A 17,762-nucleotide genomic window follows, 5' to 3' on the forward strand; every position below is an offset into this window, starting at 1 on the left:
GATGGATGGATGGATGGATGACAGATGGATGGATGACAGTTGGATGGATGACAGATGGATGGATGGATGACAGATGGATGACAGATGGATGGATGGATGACAGATGGATGACAGATGGATGGATGGATGGATGGATGGATGGATGGATGGATGACAGTTGGATGTCATGGATGGATGGATGGATGGATGGATGGATGGATGACAGATGGATGGATGGATGGATGACAGTTGGATGGATGGATGATGGATGAATGAATGAATGACAGTTGGATGGATGGATGATGGATGGATGGATCCATTTGCTGTTACCTCTATAATTAAACTACAGTCGTTCTCTAATCACATAAAGACGTTAAACAACCATAAACTACCAACCAAACTCCTGCTGAGTGTTTGACTCTGTTCTCCTGCTAACYGGAACCATTGAGCCCAAATCCATCAGAAATGTCTCCGTTTATTAGTTCATCCTAACAGAACAGCCGAGTCCGTCTCCGTACCGACTGGAACCATTAAAGGGTTGTCTTGGGTTTTTGTCCAGTCAGCAGGTTTTCTCAGGTCCAGTTGTTTGTTTTGGGCTTGCAGCTTCTTCACTCCTGCTCCGTTAGCATCACCGGGTCAAACCGTTTCGCAGAATTAGAAATGACATGAGATTACTGATGTAAAGATGGCCGACCAGGATCCTGCCTTCCCATTTTAATCTCCTAGTGTTTCCTCTCATATGTTTTGTCGTATCTCAGTGTAAACAAACAATAAAATTGTAATTAAGCTTCAAGCAGCTGCTGCTCCGATAAGTTAGAACTGGGTCAACAGTCTCTTCAGAGGCACCATGTCTTAATTATTTTCACAAACGATTTGAGTTTTACTGATCACAAAAACTTAAACAGCAAAACTGGAACAATTTGGTCATTTAAATTCAACCTAAAATACTATTTTTTTAGAAACTAGCATAATAGTTTATTAAATGCGATGTGTATTTTCATATTAAATTAATAACGTCATAATTTTTGCGTTAGACGATGTTCAACAATCAGATATTAGGAGGATGTAATGATTAACTGTTACTWTGGAGGTCTAAACGTACCATAATTAGATAAATGGGGTTTTTTTTACATTTGTTTTTCTTTATTATTACTTAAATTTGGCAACAAATATACAAAAAAATCATAAAATCTATAATAATTACATTTTAACTGCAATAAAAAAATATTTAAACAAATTAGGCTTTACCCATCAAAACCAACACAACTCATGTAATTATAATTGATCAAAGTCAACTTGATGGGYAGATTAACCAATCAGATGCTAGTTCATTTATACAATTTTTATCAAATGTATTTATTTCCCATTAATCTCAAACTAYTACTTCATTATTTCTTAATTTGGTATATTGTAGCAATCACAAATATTTTGTTAAAGCAAATAAATAACTACTGAAATTATAAATGATTTTAGAATGTAATGAAACCCAAGGTTTATTCTTCATTTTCACTTTTAAATACTTGATTGCAATTGAATACATGTGGGGSATATTTAAACTACTGTATTACCTAAATATCATGTTTAGTTAAATTGAGGCAATTTTGGATCTCCATAAAAATATCGCAGTACATGTAAAAATAACTTTTAAAATTACACAACTTTATAATGTCATGAAATCAAATTCTTATTCTTAATTTTGACTTAARTATTATCTTTGTTAARTTGAGGCACTTTTGCCACTCCATATTTCATCATAATACATATAAAATAACTACTAAGATTACGTCATCTGATAGTCATGAAATCTAATTTTTATTCTTAATTTCTGCTTTTTTATTTGATTGTGATTCAATACATTTGTGGCAGTTATTATTTGTGAAACTAAGGCAGTTTTGGCATGCCATACTTCAGAGGAAATACAAATTGATTCTTAAATACTTTAAGATACAATATTATTTGTGTATTGCACTTACTAAAACAAATATGTATTAAACAAATAATAGATTTATAGGACTGTAGCACTTTTTGTGCCTCATACAGTTAATTTTGAAGTTACTACTGAGGGACGAAGATTTTCCACCGTCAGTTACACGAAACTCACTTAAAGTGGATGTAAAAAGCCAAGACGTACCTCTGACACACAGTAACGACATGACAAAGCGCTTCCAGCGACGAGCAGCAGGTACTTTCACAGTTTGAAGCTCAGCGGAGATTTACTTTCAGTGAGGTAACATAATAAAATCCGTAAAAATGCTCTCAAAGCGCCAGTAAAATCCGTTTTTCGACGCTCGCAGGTTTGTGGCCGGCGCCGGACCGGGAGTGAAGAGCAGCTGCTCCCCGCTGTGTCCACGCCATTATTAAAACTCTCATCCCAGCTTTCCACTCGGATGGAAAAGCCCGACAAAGCGCCTGAAAGGAGGAGGAGAGGACACCTGTTACTGGCGTCACAGCGGACCAATCAGAGGGAGCGCTGCGGCTGGAGGGCGGGGCGTGTTTAGACTTTTCACCAATCGGTGAAGAGAGTGAGGGAGGAGGGAACAGGTGACGCTTTCCTGACCTAACGATGAAATAACCCAAATTATTATTATTATTTCTTTTATTAATTTGCATTTGGTCCAGTTATACAAGAGATTTATATACATTATTTATATATTTTTGTCATAGTTAGTTTAATGTTAAACATGAACTCAAAATTAATCTTTCTTGTTGTAGGTCAGTTAGAATTGACACAGTTATATTATTTACTAAACATCAGAGTGTAATTGAAGAGTTCACATTTTATAAAATACTATAAAACAAACTTTTGGAATCTGAAATGAGCTAAATGGAGAAATAAATGGGAAATAATAAATCTGACAAGAGGCAGAAAAAGAAAAACATATCAAGTTGACTGTTGTTAGAAAGTTGCCTGTTACACCAGGAGAAAAGATGAATATCATCCCCTTACTGTGAAGTCCAGTAGTGGCAGCATCATGATGCGGGACTGTTTGCTGCAGGAAGAAGGGCTGGTGCGCTTCACAACATGGATTCCATCACATTATGTGGAAATACTGAAGCGAGATCTCAAGACATCAGTCAAATTTGTCTGCTAAATGTTTAAAACGTGGCTAAAAGAAAAATAAGGACGTTTCTGAATGACCATCACAGAGTCCTGATCTCAAGAAAACATAAACACAAACATCTAGAGAAATAATATAAAATCTATTTAAAATATATCTTGTAATTGGGGCGTTTAGATAAAATAAATAAATGATGTTTGAATCCCAAACTGCTCTAAAACATTAAACATTAAGTTTGATTTAGTAGCAGACAGGGAAGGAAAACGGGGGGCTTATTGAAATAAGTATTAATGAACAATTAACAAACAGCACCATCTAGTGAGACTATTCTATCATTACATTTATACTAAACCAAAATGAGAAAAACACATTTTTAATCAGTGTAAAATTATGAATACATAATAGTGCATACTGCAACACACAGGGAAATAGCAATAATATTTTTATTTCCATATTTTTGCAACAAGAATAAGACAATTTGCGTTTTAGAGGTACTGTTATTTTATTACTTGATTTTGTTCTATATATTTAAAAGAAAATAAAAAATATATACATTTTAGCAGATGTTTTCTTTATACATAAATCTAAAATTGAAAACTAGCAAAAAAGAAATACTAAAATACTTTGTTTGAACAATATAAAACCTGCTCCATTATTTATCAAAGCGGAACTACTTTTGCCCGGCTTCTGTTTCCAGCGTAGACGGACCTTTTCAGTACTCCACCACTGATGTAACTTTCATTTCCTCCTAGAAGAGGGTCATTCACATGAGCCGTGAGCTCGTTTACAGACCGGTTTGTAAAACTGGAGCTATCAAAGTAACAACTAAGAACTAAATTTCATAAATAAGCAGAATGCTACGGACGCTGTGTCGGAGAGGCGGCGCCATTTTGCAGGTCAGTGTCGGTTCTCTTCGGCTTGTTAGCTCGTGCCACCAGACGTCATTCAGCGTGTAGACGTCAGTTAAAATTAAACCAAATGTTACTCTACACCTGCGGGTCTGGAACAAGCTAGTGTAAACATAAAAACATTATTTAATTTTAGAGTAGAAAATTGATTTTATTACAAGCGTTTTTTTATTTTATTTACCACTAATACATTTGAAAATTGTTTTGTTGTGTTGCTTTTTTTTTTTTTTTTTTAGAAGTTTACCTGTTTGTCCAAATTGTTTGACGTAATTTTCTTACCTGTAACGCAGGAGCGTCCATACAGAGACCAGATATTAATATCTGGGGTCAATTAGGGTCACCATAATAATTAGCATTTTCCTAATAGAGACGACTTGCCTCAAATATGAAGTTTACACGCATTTCTTTGCTAAAACAACCTGAAAACATGGCGCTGCTCCGTGAAGCAGCTCGTATCTGATAGGATTTCATATTATTTCCTTTAATATGGATTCATAATTTAGCAGATTACTGGAGTAGATCATGCTGCTAAATAATGCTTTGCATCAGACGTGTATGATTTATTTATTTCTGTTTGTAATGTTCACAAAATGCCTTTAGGAATGAAGCAATGGCAAAGTGTGGGAAGGAACAAAAAGAAACGAGAACAACAAGAAAACAACAAGAAAGAGAGAAGAATTGAAACGGAAAAAGAAAATTTAAGATTACACGACCGTTTGCAGAAAAAAATGACCAATTTTGTTGACAGACCGACTGGAGATTAATTCCAGTAATCTGCTGTAATTTACTCAAATCAGGTGATGTGAGTCATAGATTAATGTAACACTACGTGTGTGTGTGTGTGTGTGTGTGTGTGTGTGTGTGTGTGTGTGTGTGTGTGTGTGTGTGTGTTTGCGCGCGCGCAGCAGAGCCAGCGGTTCGGTCCGGTCCAGCAGCGCTGGGCCTCCAGTCTGCCCATGAACACGGTGGTTCTGTTCGTTCCCCAGCAGGAGGCCTGGGTGGTGGAGAGGATGGGCCGGTACCACCGCATCCTGGAGCCCGTAAGAACCGCCCGTAACCATGGAAACGCTCCCAACTGGACCCTGAGGGTTCCCACCCAGATTAGATTTTATTCATTTTACGGGTCTGGATGAATTTGGAATAATATTCCAGCTTTTTTCCTTCTTTCCTTCTATCCATCTCTTCATCTGTTCTTTTCTTCTTCCTTCATTCCTTCTTCTCTTCCTGTTGCCTTCTCTCTCTCTCTCTCTCTCTCTCTCTCTCTCTCTCTCTCTGTGAATCTGTTGTTCATTTAAAATAAACTTAGATGAAGATTGATTCTGAAAAGTTTAACCAGAAACTATCAGAATAATTTTTAGTTTTCTGACTGAATCGTTTACCATGTCTCTGTGAATCTCCACAGATCGTGACCTTTGACCTGTGACCTCCATCATGTGCTTTACCTCCTCTCTCTCTGTTTTTCCCTGCAGGGTCTGAACTTCCTCATCCCGGTGCTGGACAGAGTGCGCTACGTCCAGAGCCTGAAGGAGATCGTGATCGACGTCCCGGAGCAATCCGCCGTCTCTCTGGGTGAGCATCACTTCAAAATAAAAGCTTCCAACCAAGTTTACGCTCCCATCATTTCAAAATAAAAGCATCCAGCCACATTTCTAACCCTCCTAGATAACGTCACGCTGCAGATCGACGGTGTGCTCTACCTGCGGATCCTGGACCCGTTTAAGGTACGGCTGCAGGCCGTTAGCGGCCATTTTAACGTGATCTTAAAGTGACGGCGCGCTGCTTTCAGGCCAGCTACGGCGTGGAGGACCCGGAGTACGCCGTCACGCAGCTCGCCCAGACCACCATGCGCTCCGAGCTGGGGAAGCTGACCCTGGACAAGGTTTTCCGGGTAAATCCCAGCAGTGTCTCTCGTCCCTCCGGGAGTTTTAACCTGTGGAGGGTTTTAATCACCGTCCGTTTGATCCCAAAGGAGCGAGAGTCGCTGAACTCCAACATCGTCCACTCCATCAACCAGGCGTCAGACGAGTGGGGGATCCGCTGCCTGCGCTACGAAATCAAAGACATCAGCGTCCCGCCGCGGGTCAAAGAGTCCATGCAGATGCAGGTGGGAGTCGTGGACCGGGTCACACTGTGGATGTTTTTATTCTTCCATTTGAGATTCTGTTTCTGAAAACACTGGCAACAAGTTCATGATTTATCTGGGAAATGAGTCGTTTCAGAAACCCACCGAATGTTAAGTCACATTCAACTGGCACTGCACCGTTACCTAGCAACCCCACAGCACAGTTCCGCCCGTTACCTAGCAACCCCACAGCACAGTTCCNTTCCACCCGTTACTTAGCAACCCCACAGCACAGTTCCGCCCGTTACCTAGCAACCCCAGATTCCAGAATTTCTTTTTTTTTTTTTACTTTTATGATTACGTTCAGAAATTTTCTATAAAAAACTTTGAATGTTTTGAGTTTGAAAAGTCAAAAAATGTTTTCAGAAAAGTTTTGTAGTTGAAATTAACTCCTTTTTTTGTCTACTTTTGTCCTAATATGAATATATGTGGCACAGATGAGATTTTTTGGGGTGTAAAGTTTGCATTTCCCAGTTGTCCTGTGAAATCTTACAGCTTTACCAGAAACACCAGTTGATGTGATTAACTTTGTGAAGGTGGAGGCTGAGCGTAAGAAGAGAGCCACGGTTCTGGAGTCTGAAGGGACGAGGGAGTCGGCCATCAACGTGGCTGAGGGTCGGAAACAAGCTCAGATTCTGGCCTCAGAGGGCGAGAAGGCGGAGCAGATCAACAAGGCAGCTGGTGGGTTTGGCCACCGTCTGTTTACTGGATGAAACCTTCCTGTTATCTCAAGCTGGTGTTGGTTTCCTGCAGGTGAAGCTCAGGCCGTGTTGGCCAAAGCTGAGGCTAAAGCTAAAGCTATCCGTCTGCTGTCTGACGCGCTAACAGAGCAAGTGAGTCAAAGTGTTTCTTCCTGTCACTTCTCAGAATTTTGACTTTAGAAATTTTATTTTAGTCTTTAAATTTTCTCAGAATATTAACAAATGAAGTGGAAATAAAGTCTTTTTATCAGTGTGATGAAGTCTGAAAACCTGACCGCCGTGTGGTTGAGGTGTGTGAACGCCGCTGTAGTGAAGCATCTTCCATTTTGTTTTCTCAGAACGGCAACGCGGCGGCCTCCCTCACCGTGGCTGAGCAGTACGTCTTGGCCTTCTCCAACCTGGCCAAGCAGACCAACACCGTCCTGCTGCCGTCCAACACCGGGGACGTCACCGGGATGGTCACTCAGGTCCGTATCCACCGCCGCCTGCAGCATCCGTCTGGTTGCTAACGGTTACCGACTCGTTTTTTTTTTGCCGTGTTCAGGCGATGACCATCTACAGCCAGCTGGCGAAGACGACTCCTGCAGGATCATCATCATCGGCGGCGGCGGAGGAGGAGAAGGCGGAGCTTCCTGACGGTTTGGCGTCAGCAGAGGAGCAGAGGACTCAGTGAAGGAAATCGGGATGTTTGACCCAGGAAGTGATGAAGCGGATCCAGTGGAGGCGGCTCTGCTGACCGAACAGTTCCCTCCGACCCGACCGGACTGGGAGGAAAACCGAACCCAGTGGTCTGGTTTCCGCCGGACCTCCGGATCAGATCTCCAGTTAGTCGATCCTCACAGACTGTTTGTTCAACCGGCTTCAGCCTCCAGGACACAAATGTTGTCTCAAATGTAAATGCAGAAATACTCATGTTTTCAGACATTTGTTTTCCTTTATAAGCGCCGAACACAATTATTGACCACCTTAATAAAGATGCATAAAAAACCTGTGAATACATTTAATGCTTTATTGCAGTAACAGATTTTTTACCTTGTCGTCGTCGTCGTCATGACTCTATAGAGGGAAGATGAACAATTCTGCTGGTCTGATGTGAAAGTTCTGGAGATCAACGTGAACCTGCCTTCTCTGAATGACATGCTCTCTAGTCTTTCCCAGTTTGAAGATTGGAAACTTTGCCATCAAGCTGAAAGTTGTTGAGGGCCACGACATGCACTTAGTTCAAAAATAAAAGTAAAAAATACATTTCTTGTGTTTTTTTTATTTTTATTAGCTCACTATTAAACTAAACATCTGCACCAGACTGACCACCTGTCCAGGTGACCCGGCCTCTCGCCCAGAACCTCCTGACCCCACTGAGGGACAAGAGTAAGAAAATGGATGGATGGATAAACTAAACATGCAAAATGTTGAAAGAAAAAGATTCTATTTTGTACTAACGATGATCTAAATCATAACTCCATTTAGCTCCCAACTGCATGTTTAGTTAGCGAGCTCAACATTTAGTTTGATGAATATTTAGCTAACAGCTGTGTTATTATGTTTCTAATATAATTAACTCGTAAATTCATATTAAATATTAAATCAGATGTCATGACCAGTATAAAGACTCAATATTTTAGTCTTTATACCAGATATGTTTTCACTCCTACTTGAGTCGTTTTTTGAATGGCTTTAACATATTGTTATTAATAAACATTTAAAATATGCTACAGTAGTGCTAATTTTTCTTGAGTTTAATTTTTGAGTACCTGCCTCTTTGTAAATAAATATGTTACCCTATGAAATCAAACTTTATGAGGTAATTTAAACAACTTGATTGGCTAAATTTAATTAATTATTATACAAAAAAATACTTAATCGTATAATTACTTATAAAATGTGATTAATTTGCATCAGTTTCCCACTCAATTTTATTTGAATCTTTATTCATCTCATTGAATTTTTGGCGAAATGTTGACAGAGTGACACATCTCTACATCCTGCTATCCTCAATCATTAAACCCGGAACTTTGTCTCACAGGCCTGACGAACTATTTCAGACCTGCATTTAAAGAAAATCAACATTTAAATTCTAAGAAGTATTATACTCCTTAAATTGGGCAGCTGTTGTGTTTCGTTGTTATTTATCTACTATAACCTTAATTTATCTACAATAACTTAAGAGTTGAATTCTCCTGACAGTCTCAGTGCGGGGCTAGAAGGACACATCTCGGCGGTTGGTAACAGTAAAACCAGTCCGCCGTCAACTTCCGCCGGGTCCACCTGCCTGGAATGTGAATGTATCCGTCCCAATGAAGGTGAGGGAGGCTCCTGTCTGCTCCGTGGTTACCTGAAACACCTGGACCTCTGTGGTGTTTACACACACACACAGCTTCTCGGCCGCCCCCAGCCGCAGAGAGGTGAAATCCCAGCCGATACAAGGTCAGTCGTGACTGAAACGGGACGGATCAGCCGCAGCTAGCCGGTGATGTTAGCCGGTTTCTACCTGAACTCGCTGAATTCCTCTGTTGGTTCCGCTTCAGGATGAAGGGGCTCACGGTTCTCTCCCTGCTCCTGTGGCTGTGCGCGGCCTACTTCGTGGGCATCTACCTCTTCGTGGGCGGCTTCCTGCTGGTGAGGCTGGAGGTGAACCGGACCAGCGCCTGCGGGGACGTCCTGCAGCCCGGAGCGGAGTCGGCGGACTTCTGCCGGGGTCCCCCCCGGTTCCGCAGGGTCGTCGTCCTCATCATCGACGCCCTGAAGATCGACTTCGCCCGGTTTGACCCCACCAAGACGGCGCCGCGACCTTACGAGAACAAGCTGCCCGTGCTGGAGGAGACGGTGTCGGCCAGGCCCGCGCAGAGCCGGCTGTACCCGTTCAGAGCCGACCCTCCCACCACCACCATGCAGAGGATCAAGGGCTTCACCACGGGCTCCCTGCCGACCTTTGTGGACGTTGGCAATAACTTTGCCTCCAGCGCCATCTTGGAGGACAACCTTATCCACCAGCTGGGGCAGATGGGTGAGTTGGTGACGTCATGTGTCTTGGATGGATGGATCGACATGGTTGACTGTAAGACATGGTGGCGGCAGCATCATGCTGAGGGGTTTCTAGTATTCAGCAGAAGAGGGACACATGTCAATGCAACAYGTTTCTTTCTTTCTTGTTTGTCTTTTATGTTCGTGTTTCTGCCCTTATTCTTTATTTATTCTCCTTTTTCATCTGCGTTTTTCTTTAGTTCTTCATTTCTGTCATTATTTGTTTCTGTTTTTTTCTTTATTTGTTCATTCCTTTCTGTCTGTTTTCTTTTTCCTCCTTTCTATGTTCTCTACTTTTATCTTTTTTGTCCCTCTCTTTATTTTTCTCTTTTGTTTTAGTCTTTTTTCCATTTTTCCTTTTTGTTTATTTCTGTTTTTTTCTTTATTTCTGTTTTTGTATTTTTTCCTCTTTTCTTTCCTCCTAGCTAACTGAGCTCTGTAGTTTTAATAGAACATGTTTACCTTCTCCTCTCTCAGTTTATCCCAACATTCTGCTGTAACGTTATTAATTATTTAGTGTTTATTTCAGGTAAACGTGTCGTGTTTATGGGCGACGACACCTGGGAAAACCTTTTCCCTAAAAAGTTCTACCGCTCTCTGCCGTTCCCGTCCTTTAACGTCAAAGACCTGGACACCGTGGACAACRGCATCCTGCAGCATCTCTACTCCACCAGTATGTATGAACACCCACAGCGGCCATTTTAACTCTTCACTTRTATCAGTTCCATAAAACTAACGTTGAAAAGATTTACTTTTAGGAGTATTTGTGCTACGCTGTACTTTTTAACTCTTACTTGAGGGATTTCTTGGACGGATACTTTTGACTTTAGCTCAATCAGAAGCCAACTTCATCTTCCTGCCTGCTGCTTTACTCTCCATGCTGGTTTCTGCAGTGATGGGGGACGACTGGGACGTTCTGCTGGCCCATTTCCTGGGAGTGGATCACTGTGGGCACCGGTTCGGACCCGACCACCCGGCCATGGCCGACAAGCTCACCCAGATGGACGGCGTCATCAGGTTGGTCAGAGGAACGCAGACGGACACTAACGTAGGTGAAGCTGCAGGGTTTTGACCATATTTGGTTTTCCTTCCAGGTCGGTGATGGAGCGTCTGCAGGACGACACCCTGCTGGTGGTGATGGGCGACCACGGCATGACCGACACCGGAGACCACGGAGGGGAGAGCCAGAAGGAGACGGACGCTGCGCTCTTCCTCTACAGCCCGTCCGCCATCTTTCCTGGACCGCCGACTCAGGTAAAAATAATCCGGTTTGAGATTTTAGGCTGATATAGAACATMTTTACAGATTAATGTGTTTTTATCTTATATGAGAAAAGTGTTCAACAAGGAAAAACTACAGGAGAACATAAATCAATGCATGGTTAAACAAAACCTGAAATAATAATATTTTATATAAAAAATGAAACAAAAAATAGAATATGACAAATCTATTAAATAATAAAGGAAATTATAAATGCTAATTTATGTCACACCGTATATTCAAATAAGTTGAAACTTMTTTTTATTTTAATATTTGACACATTCATTATTATGTCTAATTTTGTCAGGATAGGTCTTCCGTAGAGCCGAGCTGTAAATCTCAGAAAGATGAGWAATGTTTCCTTTTTCCACAGGATGAGCCGGACGTCGTCCCACAGACTGACCTGGTTCCCACTCTGGCCCTGTTACTGGGCGTCCCGATCCCGTTCAGCAGCGTGGGTCAGATCCTGCTGCCCCTGTTCCCCCCGCATGAGCCAACGCAGGGCGCAGGGAGGCGACTCGGCCAGCTGGAGGCGCTGTGGATCAACACCAAACAGGTGCTGGTGATGAACCAATGAGAAACTGTCACATTCTGCAGATTTTTCATTTAACTGCTTAAACTTTTTTAACATGTTTAAGCAGTTAAATACTTAAATTTAAATCCTTTAATGCATTTTAAGCATTTAAGCATTATTATACATTATTTAAAAAATGCAGATAAATAAATAATCCACTTCCTTTTATACATAAAATCAACACTCTCTCTCTCTCTCTCTCTCTCTCTCTGTCTCCTCCGTCTCTCTCTCTCTCGTCCTCCTGCAGGTCCACCGGTTCCTGGACACCTACTCGTCTCTGTCCACTGACATCCCTCCAGAGCGTCTCTCTGAGCTGACCGCCTCCTTCTCCCTCCTCTCCTCTGATTACCTCGGCTCGGTCGGCGCCGGGCGGCCGCCGCCGCCTCACCTGGCCTCCTCGCTGCAGGCCTACCTGACCTCCGTCAGGGACACCTGTCGAGCCACGTGGGCCAGATTCAACCCGGCCAAGATGGCGGCCGGCCTGGCCGTCCTCACGTTCGCCTGCTTGGCGTGTTTGGTGATGTCGGAGCTCTCCGCCGTGCTGACRGAGGAGAAGCATGCGGGACTGAAGGGTCCGGTTGCCGCGGCGATAACCGTCGGGGTCGCTGTCGCCGCTGCTCAGCTGGTTGCCCGCGGTTACGTGGAGGCGGCGTGGTGTCTGGCGGCGGGCGCCTTCGCCTCGGAGGCGCTCTTCCTGTGGAGGGCGTGGCGACTGAACCGGCAGGTCGTTTTAAAGAACGGAGCCAAAACGTGGAGGCTGTCGGCGCGCTGCCTGCTGGCGCCGTCCCTCGCCGTGCCGCTCCTCCGCTGCGCCTCGCTGCTCTCCGACAGCTACGTCATCTACGAAGGCCGGGTCGTGACCTTCCTGCTGCTSTCTCTGGCGCTCTACGTYCCCCTGCGCCTCAACTGGGACGGACATCTCGTCCCTCTGACCTCTGACCCGCTGAAGCCGGCGGGGCTGCTGCCCTCGCCGGCGCTGACCCCGGCCGCCGTGAGGAAGGAGAGCAGCTCTCTGATTGGCTGCCTGGGCGTGCTGGTGCTGTGCGCCTGCGTCTCGCTGTGGTTCCACGGCTGCAGGGAGGAGCAGGGCGGCTGCTCGCCGTCGCCGTTCCTCTCGCCGCTGTCCCGCCTGCAGGACAGCCAGCTGAAGAACCTCTACTACATCCTGTCCGTCGCCTCTCTGGGCGTCTGCGCCTTCCTGCTGCGGCTCTGGCTGTGTCACCACGGCAACCTGAACTCGTCGGGCGGGACGGCGTTCGCGGCGCGCTGGGTCCTGCCGCTGCTGTGCGTCTGCGCCGGCCTGCATTGGGCCGTCGGCGCCGCGCCGCAGGGCGGCTTCAGGAAGCTGGCGGAGCTGATCCGCGTGGCGCAGCTCGCCCTGCCCAGAGCCGCCTTCGCGCTGCTGGGCCTCGGCCTCGCCCTGATCTGGGCCGACCCGCTCACCGTGTTCCTGAAGACGCGGGCCGCCGCCTCGGCCAGAAGCCCCGCCCTGCCGGCGCGCTACCGAGCGAGCACCGCCATCAGCCCGCAGGCCGAGCTGCGCCACCTGATCCCGCAGATCTACCAGCGCATGCGGCGCTCGCTGGAGGACGGGGAGCTGGGCGGCGGCGAGGAGGACGGGCGGCCCGCCGTGGAGGCGTACGGCCTGGGCACGGTGTACTCCGCCCCGCTGCTGCTGCACTGCGGCCTGCTGGGAGTCGGGCTGCTGCTGCTGCACCCGGAGGGCCTGGCGCTGGCCTTCCTGCTGCTGCTGCTGGAGGCGGCGGCGCTGCTGCACATCCACGCCGCCGCCGCCAACCTGGGCGGGTCGCCTGCAGCCAGCACAGGTGATGTTCCTGRAACTCTGACCATCWCCAGGCAGCTCTGGTTTCCCTGCATGGTGACGGTCATCTGTTCTCCCATCCAGGCGTTTTCGGCGTCGCCTGGACTCCAGTGGTTCTCTGGTCGCTGGCCGCCTCCCAGTTCTTCCACTCCACTGGTCACCTGCCCACCTTCCCGTCCATCCAGTGGGGCGCCGCCTTTGTGGGGTTTCCAGATGGACACAGCGGCACCTTCCTGCCCGCCTGCCTGGTCACTCTCAACACGTTCGCCTCACACATCCTGTTCGCAGGTTAAGAGACGATTTTACACGTTTTCTACATCAGATGTACAAATTTAATGTGTTTTAGTTGKTTTTATGTTAAACGCCAAGAAAAAATAAGAACAAAGTAAAAAACAACAAATTTTCATATGTTACGGTTTAACAATGGAAACTGTTTGATCTAAATATCTGACTCCTTGTGGCATTAAAAGAGTTGACCTGTGATGTTCTGGTCACCAGTGGGCTGCCCTCTGCTGCTGTTCTGGCCTCTGGTGCGGGAGGTCAGGGGGGTGAAAGGTCAYGGCGAGGAAGGCGAAGACGCCGTGATGGAAATGCGCCTGAGAGAGAAACCGCATCAGTTCAGCGCCGCGCTGCTGCAGCTGTCAGCGCGATACGTCTTTATTCTGGGAGCTCAGGTCAGTCAGAGGAAACCAGCAGGCTGGGAAAAGAACAAATCTGACTTTTGGCTCTTTTTCTGTAGAATTTTGGGATTTTTATTTTTTCCTTCTGAATTTTGAATTTTAATGTCAAAATTTTGACKTTCTAAAAATTCAGATTTTTTTTTCTCAATTTTAACGTTAAACTCAGACCTGGTTTTTTTAATCCAAATTTTGACTTTTTCTCAGAATTCTTATTTTTTTCCCCCCCAATATTCTAACTATAATCTCAGAATATTCAATTTAATCTGAATTTTCAGAATTTTGACTTTTCTTGTAATTCTGACTTTAATTTTCTGCGATTGCATRATTTAAGTCAAAGTTCTTTTTTTCCATTTTTTCAGTGGCACTAATTATCTTCCGTATTTCTTTCTGTGCTGTTTTGTTTTAACTTGTTTCTGTTTTKTTTCTCAGGTGTTTTCTTCAGTCTGTGCTGCTGCTATTCTCAGGAGACACCTGATGGTGTGGAAGGTTTTTGCACCCAAGTAAGTATCTGGATGTGTTTTCTGCCTGAAAACCTGTTGATCTTAAAGTTTTTCATGGTTTTAACATGTATGGAGCTAAAATCTGCCTCATTAGGACGTAATTTGCCTCTAAAGTCTGTTTTGCTTCCCAGGCTGCTGTTTGAGGCGTCTGGSTTCGTGGTGAGCTGCTGCTTCCTGCTGATCGGAGTCWCCTTGGTGCTCAGGGTCGACGTCGCCGTGGGTCACTGGTTTAAGAAACTCATCCCAGACGCCTCCAGGTAGCAACGCCGCCGCCGCCGCCATGTTGCACAAAAACATCCAAAACTGATGGATTTCTGCACAAACACGTCTGTGGAAAAGTGACTTCAGGACCAGATCGTTGGGCTTTTCCTCCAAGCTGCCTCACTGAGGGTGAAATCCTCCCAGCTTCAGCTGGAGCCATTTATGAATGTTTGTTCTGTTTTGGCTGAAACTACGGAAGGAAAACTGCTTCAAAAGTCATGGTGCCAACTCTGGACTCACTCAGTTCTGGTCACAGGATCACATTCAGCACAGAGAGGAATGTCATTACTTTCAACTTTTAATCATGGATTTGATCATTCAACTTCCACATTCAGCCTTATGGAAGACTGATCATGTCAAAACTGGAAATACATACAATGAAATTGGTTTCATAAGGTMATTAAATTGTCTAATATTGTTTCCAAAAAATAAAAATTGTCCAAACTTATTTAATTAGAATGTGCCATCAATCATTGCTATTATTAATTTTAAAGTTTACTTCCAAAGGGTTTCYTTTTTTTGCATTATTTTTTCATCTCCTGTATTTTTTCAAATGTTTATTTTACCTAGGTCCTCTAATATTTCCTCTTTGTATTTTTTTCCCTTCTTGTTTTACAATATTTGGCACTTTAATTACTTTATTTGCATATTTTCAATTATGGCACAATCAGTCCTCCATATAGGCGTGCAGACGTAAAAATTAATGGTGGATTTTCTCTAAAAATTCAACGTAAATATCCGAACATAAATGTTCAGGTATTTATGTTTGTGCCTTTAATAAAGCTCAACAGTTTTATTAAAAGCACAATAAAGCTGTTGTGCTTTTAAATAAAACACAARAGCCTACAAAGAGGAGAACCAAACTTATTCCTACTTTGTATGTATTTGACATTTAGACATAAAATGAACATTAAATGATTTATTTTGCGCCAGAACTTTTATTTGGTGCGTTCGTTCCTCCCAGGATGTGAACCTGGAGCCTGGACTGACCGAGTTAAACCTCCAGCCATTAAAACACATTTTTACCGTCTGCTGAAGGGATTTCTTATTGAGTTTTTTATTATATTTAGTATTTTTTCAGAACAAATAACCAGCCAGTCTAACCTGAATGTTTGTAAATTAATAATTATTTTTTGCCTTTTTCTTGGTTCTAATGTAATTTGGGTTGCAGGAATCATTCAGTTGGTTTATTCCTGTTGATCSGGTTCAAGCTCAGGTTGATGACATCACTACAGGGGATGTTTCTGATTGGCTGTGAGATGATGGGACATTTTTATTTATAAAAYTGATTGTGTTTGAGATGACTATCTGGTTAACAGGTGATGATTTTGCATACTGTAAAAACTAATAAAACTTTTCTACATCTTGTGTTGGCTTCAGTGTTTTTTACATGTTGCCTCTACGGAGGGCTGATCTTACCAAAATTGGAAATRTAGAAATAAATTAATGTGCCAGTTATAGCACCAAAAATGTAAAAAAAACTTTCTGAACTTATTTAATGATAGYGAAACAAGCTGTTTCAATTTTTCTTTAACAGTGTTATTTAATTATTTTTCTAATCTTTGGATAGGGCTAGGGTTAGGAATATAGTTTGTGTAATGTTAAATCAATACTGTTGAAAATAAACTTATAATTTAATGCATATTTTTGGCACTATAATCACTTTATCAAACCATTTATTTCTATATTTATTGGTAATTTTGGCAGCATCAATCTTCCCTAGGCCCTTTGTTTTAGTTTTAAAATGCATTTTTTTTTGTTCCAGTTAATCTGAACCATCCCATAATTTCTCTGCTGAACTTCCTCTGCAGTCTAACAAGTTTTCTTTCTAGAATTTTGTGATATCCTTATTGTTTCCATGGAAACTATATKTAAAAGTGACAGATGACCCAAAGTTCAAATACTTTCAATTTACATTTTTTTCTGTTTCAAAACATTTTGTTTCAGTTTCAAATCTTTATTTTCAGTTTTTAATTTGTTCTCAGTTTTAAAGCCTTATTGAGTTTCAAAGTATTTTTTCAGTTTCAATTTTTTTTGTCCGCTTTCATTTAACAAATTTTATGGCCCCAATTTAGTTCCATACAAAGGTCCCTCCGGAAGAAATTCAGCTTTAGTCATTCACAAGCCGTCCACYTGAAATCTCTTTGTTATCCACAAAGTTATCATTTTTTTCACCATCGGTGGTTAAATGATCGTGATCTTTCTGACCCATTGGGATGTTTCTCCTGGTTCGGAACCAGAACCGGGTCACAGGAAGGAGCGACTTAATAAACCATGAATGTCAGAGATGAAACTCACCAGATTTTCTCAGCATGTCGGTGATTTGCCGCCATGATGGACACATTATCAACACCCAGCAYCTCACAGCCGTCATCATTTAGACACTAATTCCCCAAATTCACGCATAATCAAACAAATTAGCCTTTATGCTAATTTCTGATGACTCCATTATGCTAAAAGCCAGCTTTGAATGACACTCATAATTTCAGCTSAGATMTTATTGCTGAACAACTTGGTAATGGACACTAACGCTTCTTGTGCTGAGTKGCTTCACAGGAGTAAATAAACGCTGATGTGTTTTCACTGATGAGCTGCTGAGACCCTGATGCGTTCAAAGACCGCAGGAAATCCTAACCAGCTGCTTCTGAACAGATTTACTCTTAATGTTTTTTTTAATTACTCATGTTTTATATCAGTATTTCCTCTGTCCATTTTCTCTCTTCCTGTTTTCTCCTTTTGCCTTTTTATTTACAAATGTATTTTTTATTACTTCATCAGTTTCCCTTTTTCTTTGAAAGAAAAAAGGAAACTGACTGAAGAAAATAACGAGAAAAAATGCAAAAAAGAAATTTAGAGAAAACAAATTGATATATGG

The 17,762-nt window shown here is 43.0% G+C and overlaps 3 protein-coding genes across 9 annotated transcripts in view; 2 read left to right on the forward strand and 1 right to left on the reverse strand.

Moving 5' to 3' along the window:
* unc13bb (unc-13 homolog Bb (C. elegans)) overlaps positions 1-2,403 on the reverse strand; it is a 73,440-nt gene extending 71,037 nt beyond the window's left edge. For 4 of the 6 annotated variants that reach the window (XR_535103.2, XR_001777130.1, XR_001777131.1 and 1 more), the window contains exon 1: positions 2,111-2,387. Coding sequence is in view for 3 of the 6 variants with exons in the window: in XM_017307753.1 (XP_017163242.1) it covers positions 2,111-2,132 (22 nt within the window). In the remaining 3 variants the exon portion in view is untranslated. Of the gene's footprint in view, positions 1-2,110 lie in introns of all 6 variants that reach the window. The other 2 variants (XM_017307754.1, XM_008424724.2) reach the window with 2 other exon arrangements.
* A 1,328-nt stretch (positions 2,404-3,731) lies between these two features.
* stoml2 (stomatin (EPB72)-like 2) lies at positions 3,732-8,014 on the forward strand. 2 transcript variants are annotated; one of them, XM_008424721.2, is made up of 10 exons: positions 3,732-3,934; positions 4,852-4,986; positions 5,416-5,515; positions 5,609-5,667; positions 5,733-5,834; positions 5,916-6,050; positions 6,605-6,749; positions 6,822-6,901; positions 7,108-7,236; positions 7,314-8,014. In XM_008424721.2, the coding sequence occupies exons 1-10, from the start codon at positions 3,893-3,895 to the stop codon at positions 7,440-7,442; spliced, it is 1,056 nt and encodes a 351-aa protein (XP_008422943.1). In that variant the 5' UTR covers positions 3,732-3,892; the 3' UTR covers positions 7,443-8,014. The 2 variants fall into 2 exon arrangements, with proteins under 2 accessions (XP_008422943.1, XP_008422944.1); XM_008424722.2 differs by having other exon boundaries at positions 4,855-4,986.
* Positions 8,015-8,702: 688 nt separating this feature from the next.
* Positions 8,703-16,255, forward strand: pigo (phosphatidylinositol glycan anchor biosynthesis, class O). Its single transcript, XM_008424720.2, has 11 exons — positions 8,703-9,193; positions 9,295-9,773; positions 10,320-10,463; positions 10,684-10,807; positions 10,885-11,044; positions 11,424-11,606; positions 11,872-13,450; positions 13,531-13,734; positions 13,945-14,120; positions 14,556-14,626; positions 14,758-16,255. The coding sequence occupies exons 2-11, from the start codon at positions 9,296-9,298 to the stop codon at positions 14,885-14,887; spliced, it is 3,249 nt and encodes a 1,082-aa protein (XP_008422942.1). The 5' UTR covers positions 8,703-9,193; position 9,295; the 3' UTR covers positions 14,888-16,255.
* The last annotated feature ends 1,507 nt before the right edge of the window (positions 16,256-17,762 follow it).

Source organism: Poecilia reticulata, linkage group LG12 (assembly GCF_000633615.1).
Source record: "Poecilia reticulata strain Guanapo linkage group LG12, Guppy_female_1.0+MT, whole genome shotgun sequence".
In the NCBI taxonomy this organism is placed as follows: domain Eukaryota; kingdom Metazoa; phylum Chordata; class Actinopteri; order Cyprinodontiformes; family Poeciliidae; genus Poecilia; species Poecilia reticulata.

Coding starts and splice junctions, on each gene's coding strand:
- stoml2 (XM_008424721.2), top strand. CDS start 3,893: ATGCTACGGACGCTGTGTCGGAGAGGCGGCGCCATTTTGCAG. Junction 6,051..6,604: donor AAGAGTCCATGCAGATGCAG/GTGGGAGTCGTG, acceptor AACTTTGTGAAG/GTGGAGGCTGAGCGTAAGAA. Junction 6,750..6,821: donor GCAGATCAACAAGGCAGCTG/GTGGGTTTGGCC, acceptor GGTTTCCTGCAG/GTGAAGCTCAGGCCGTGTTG.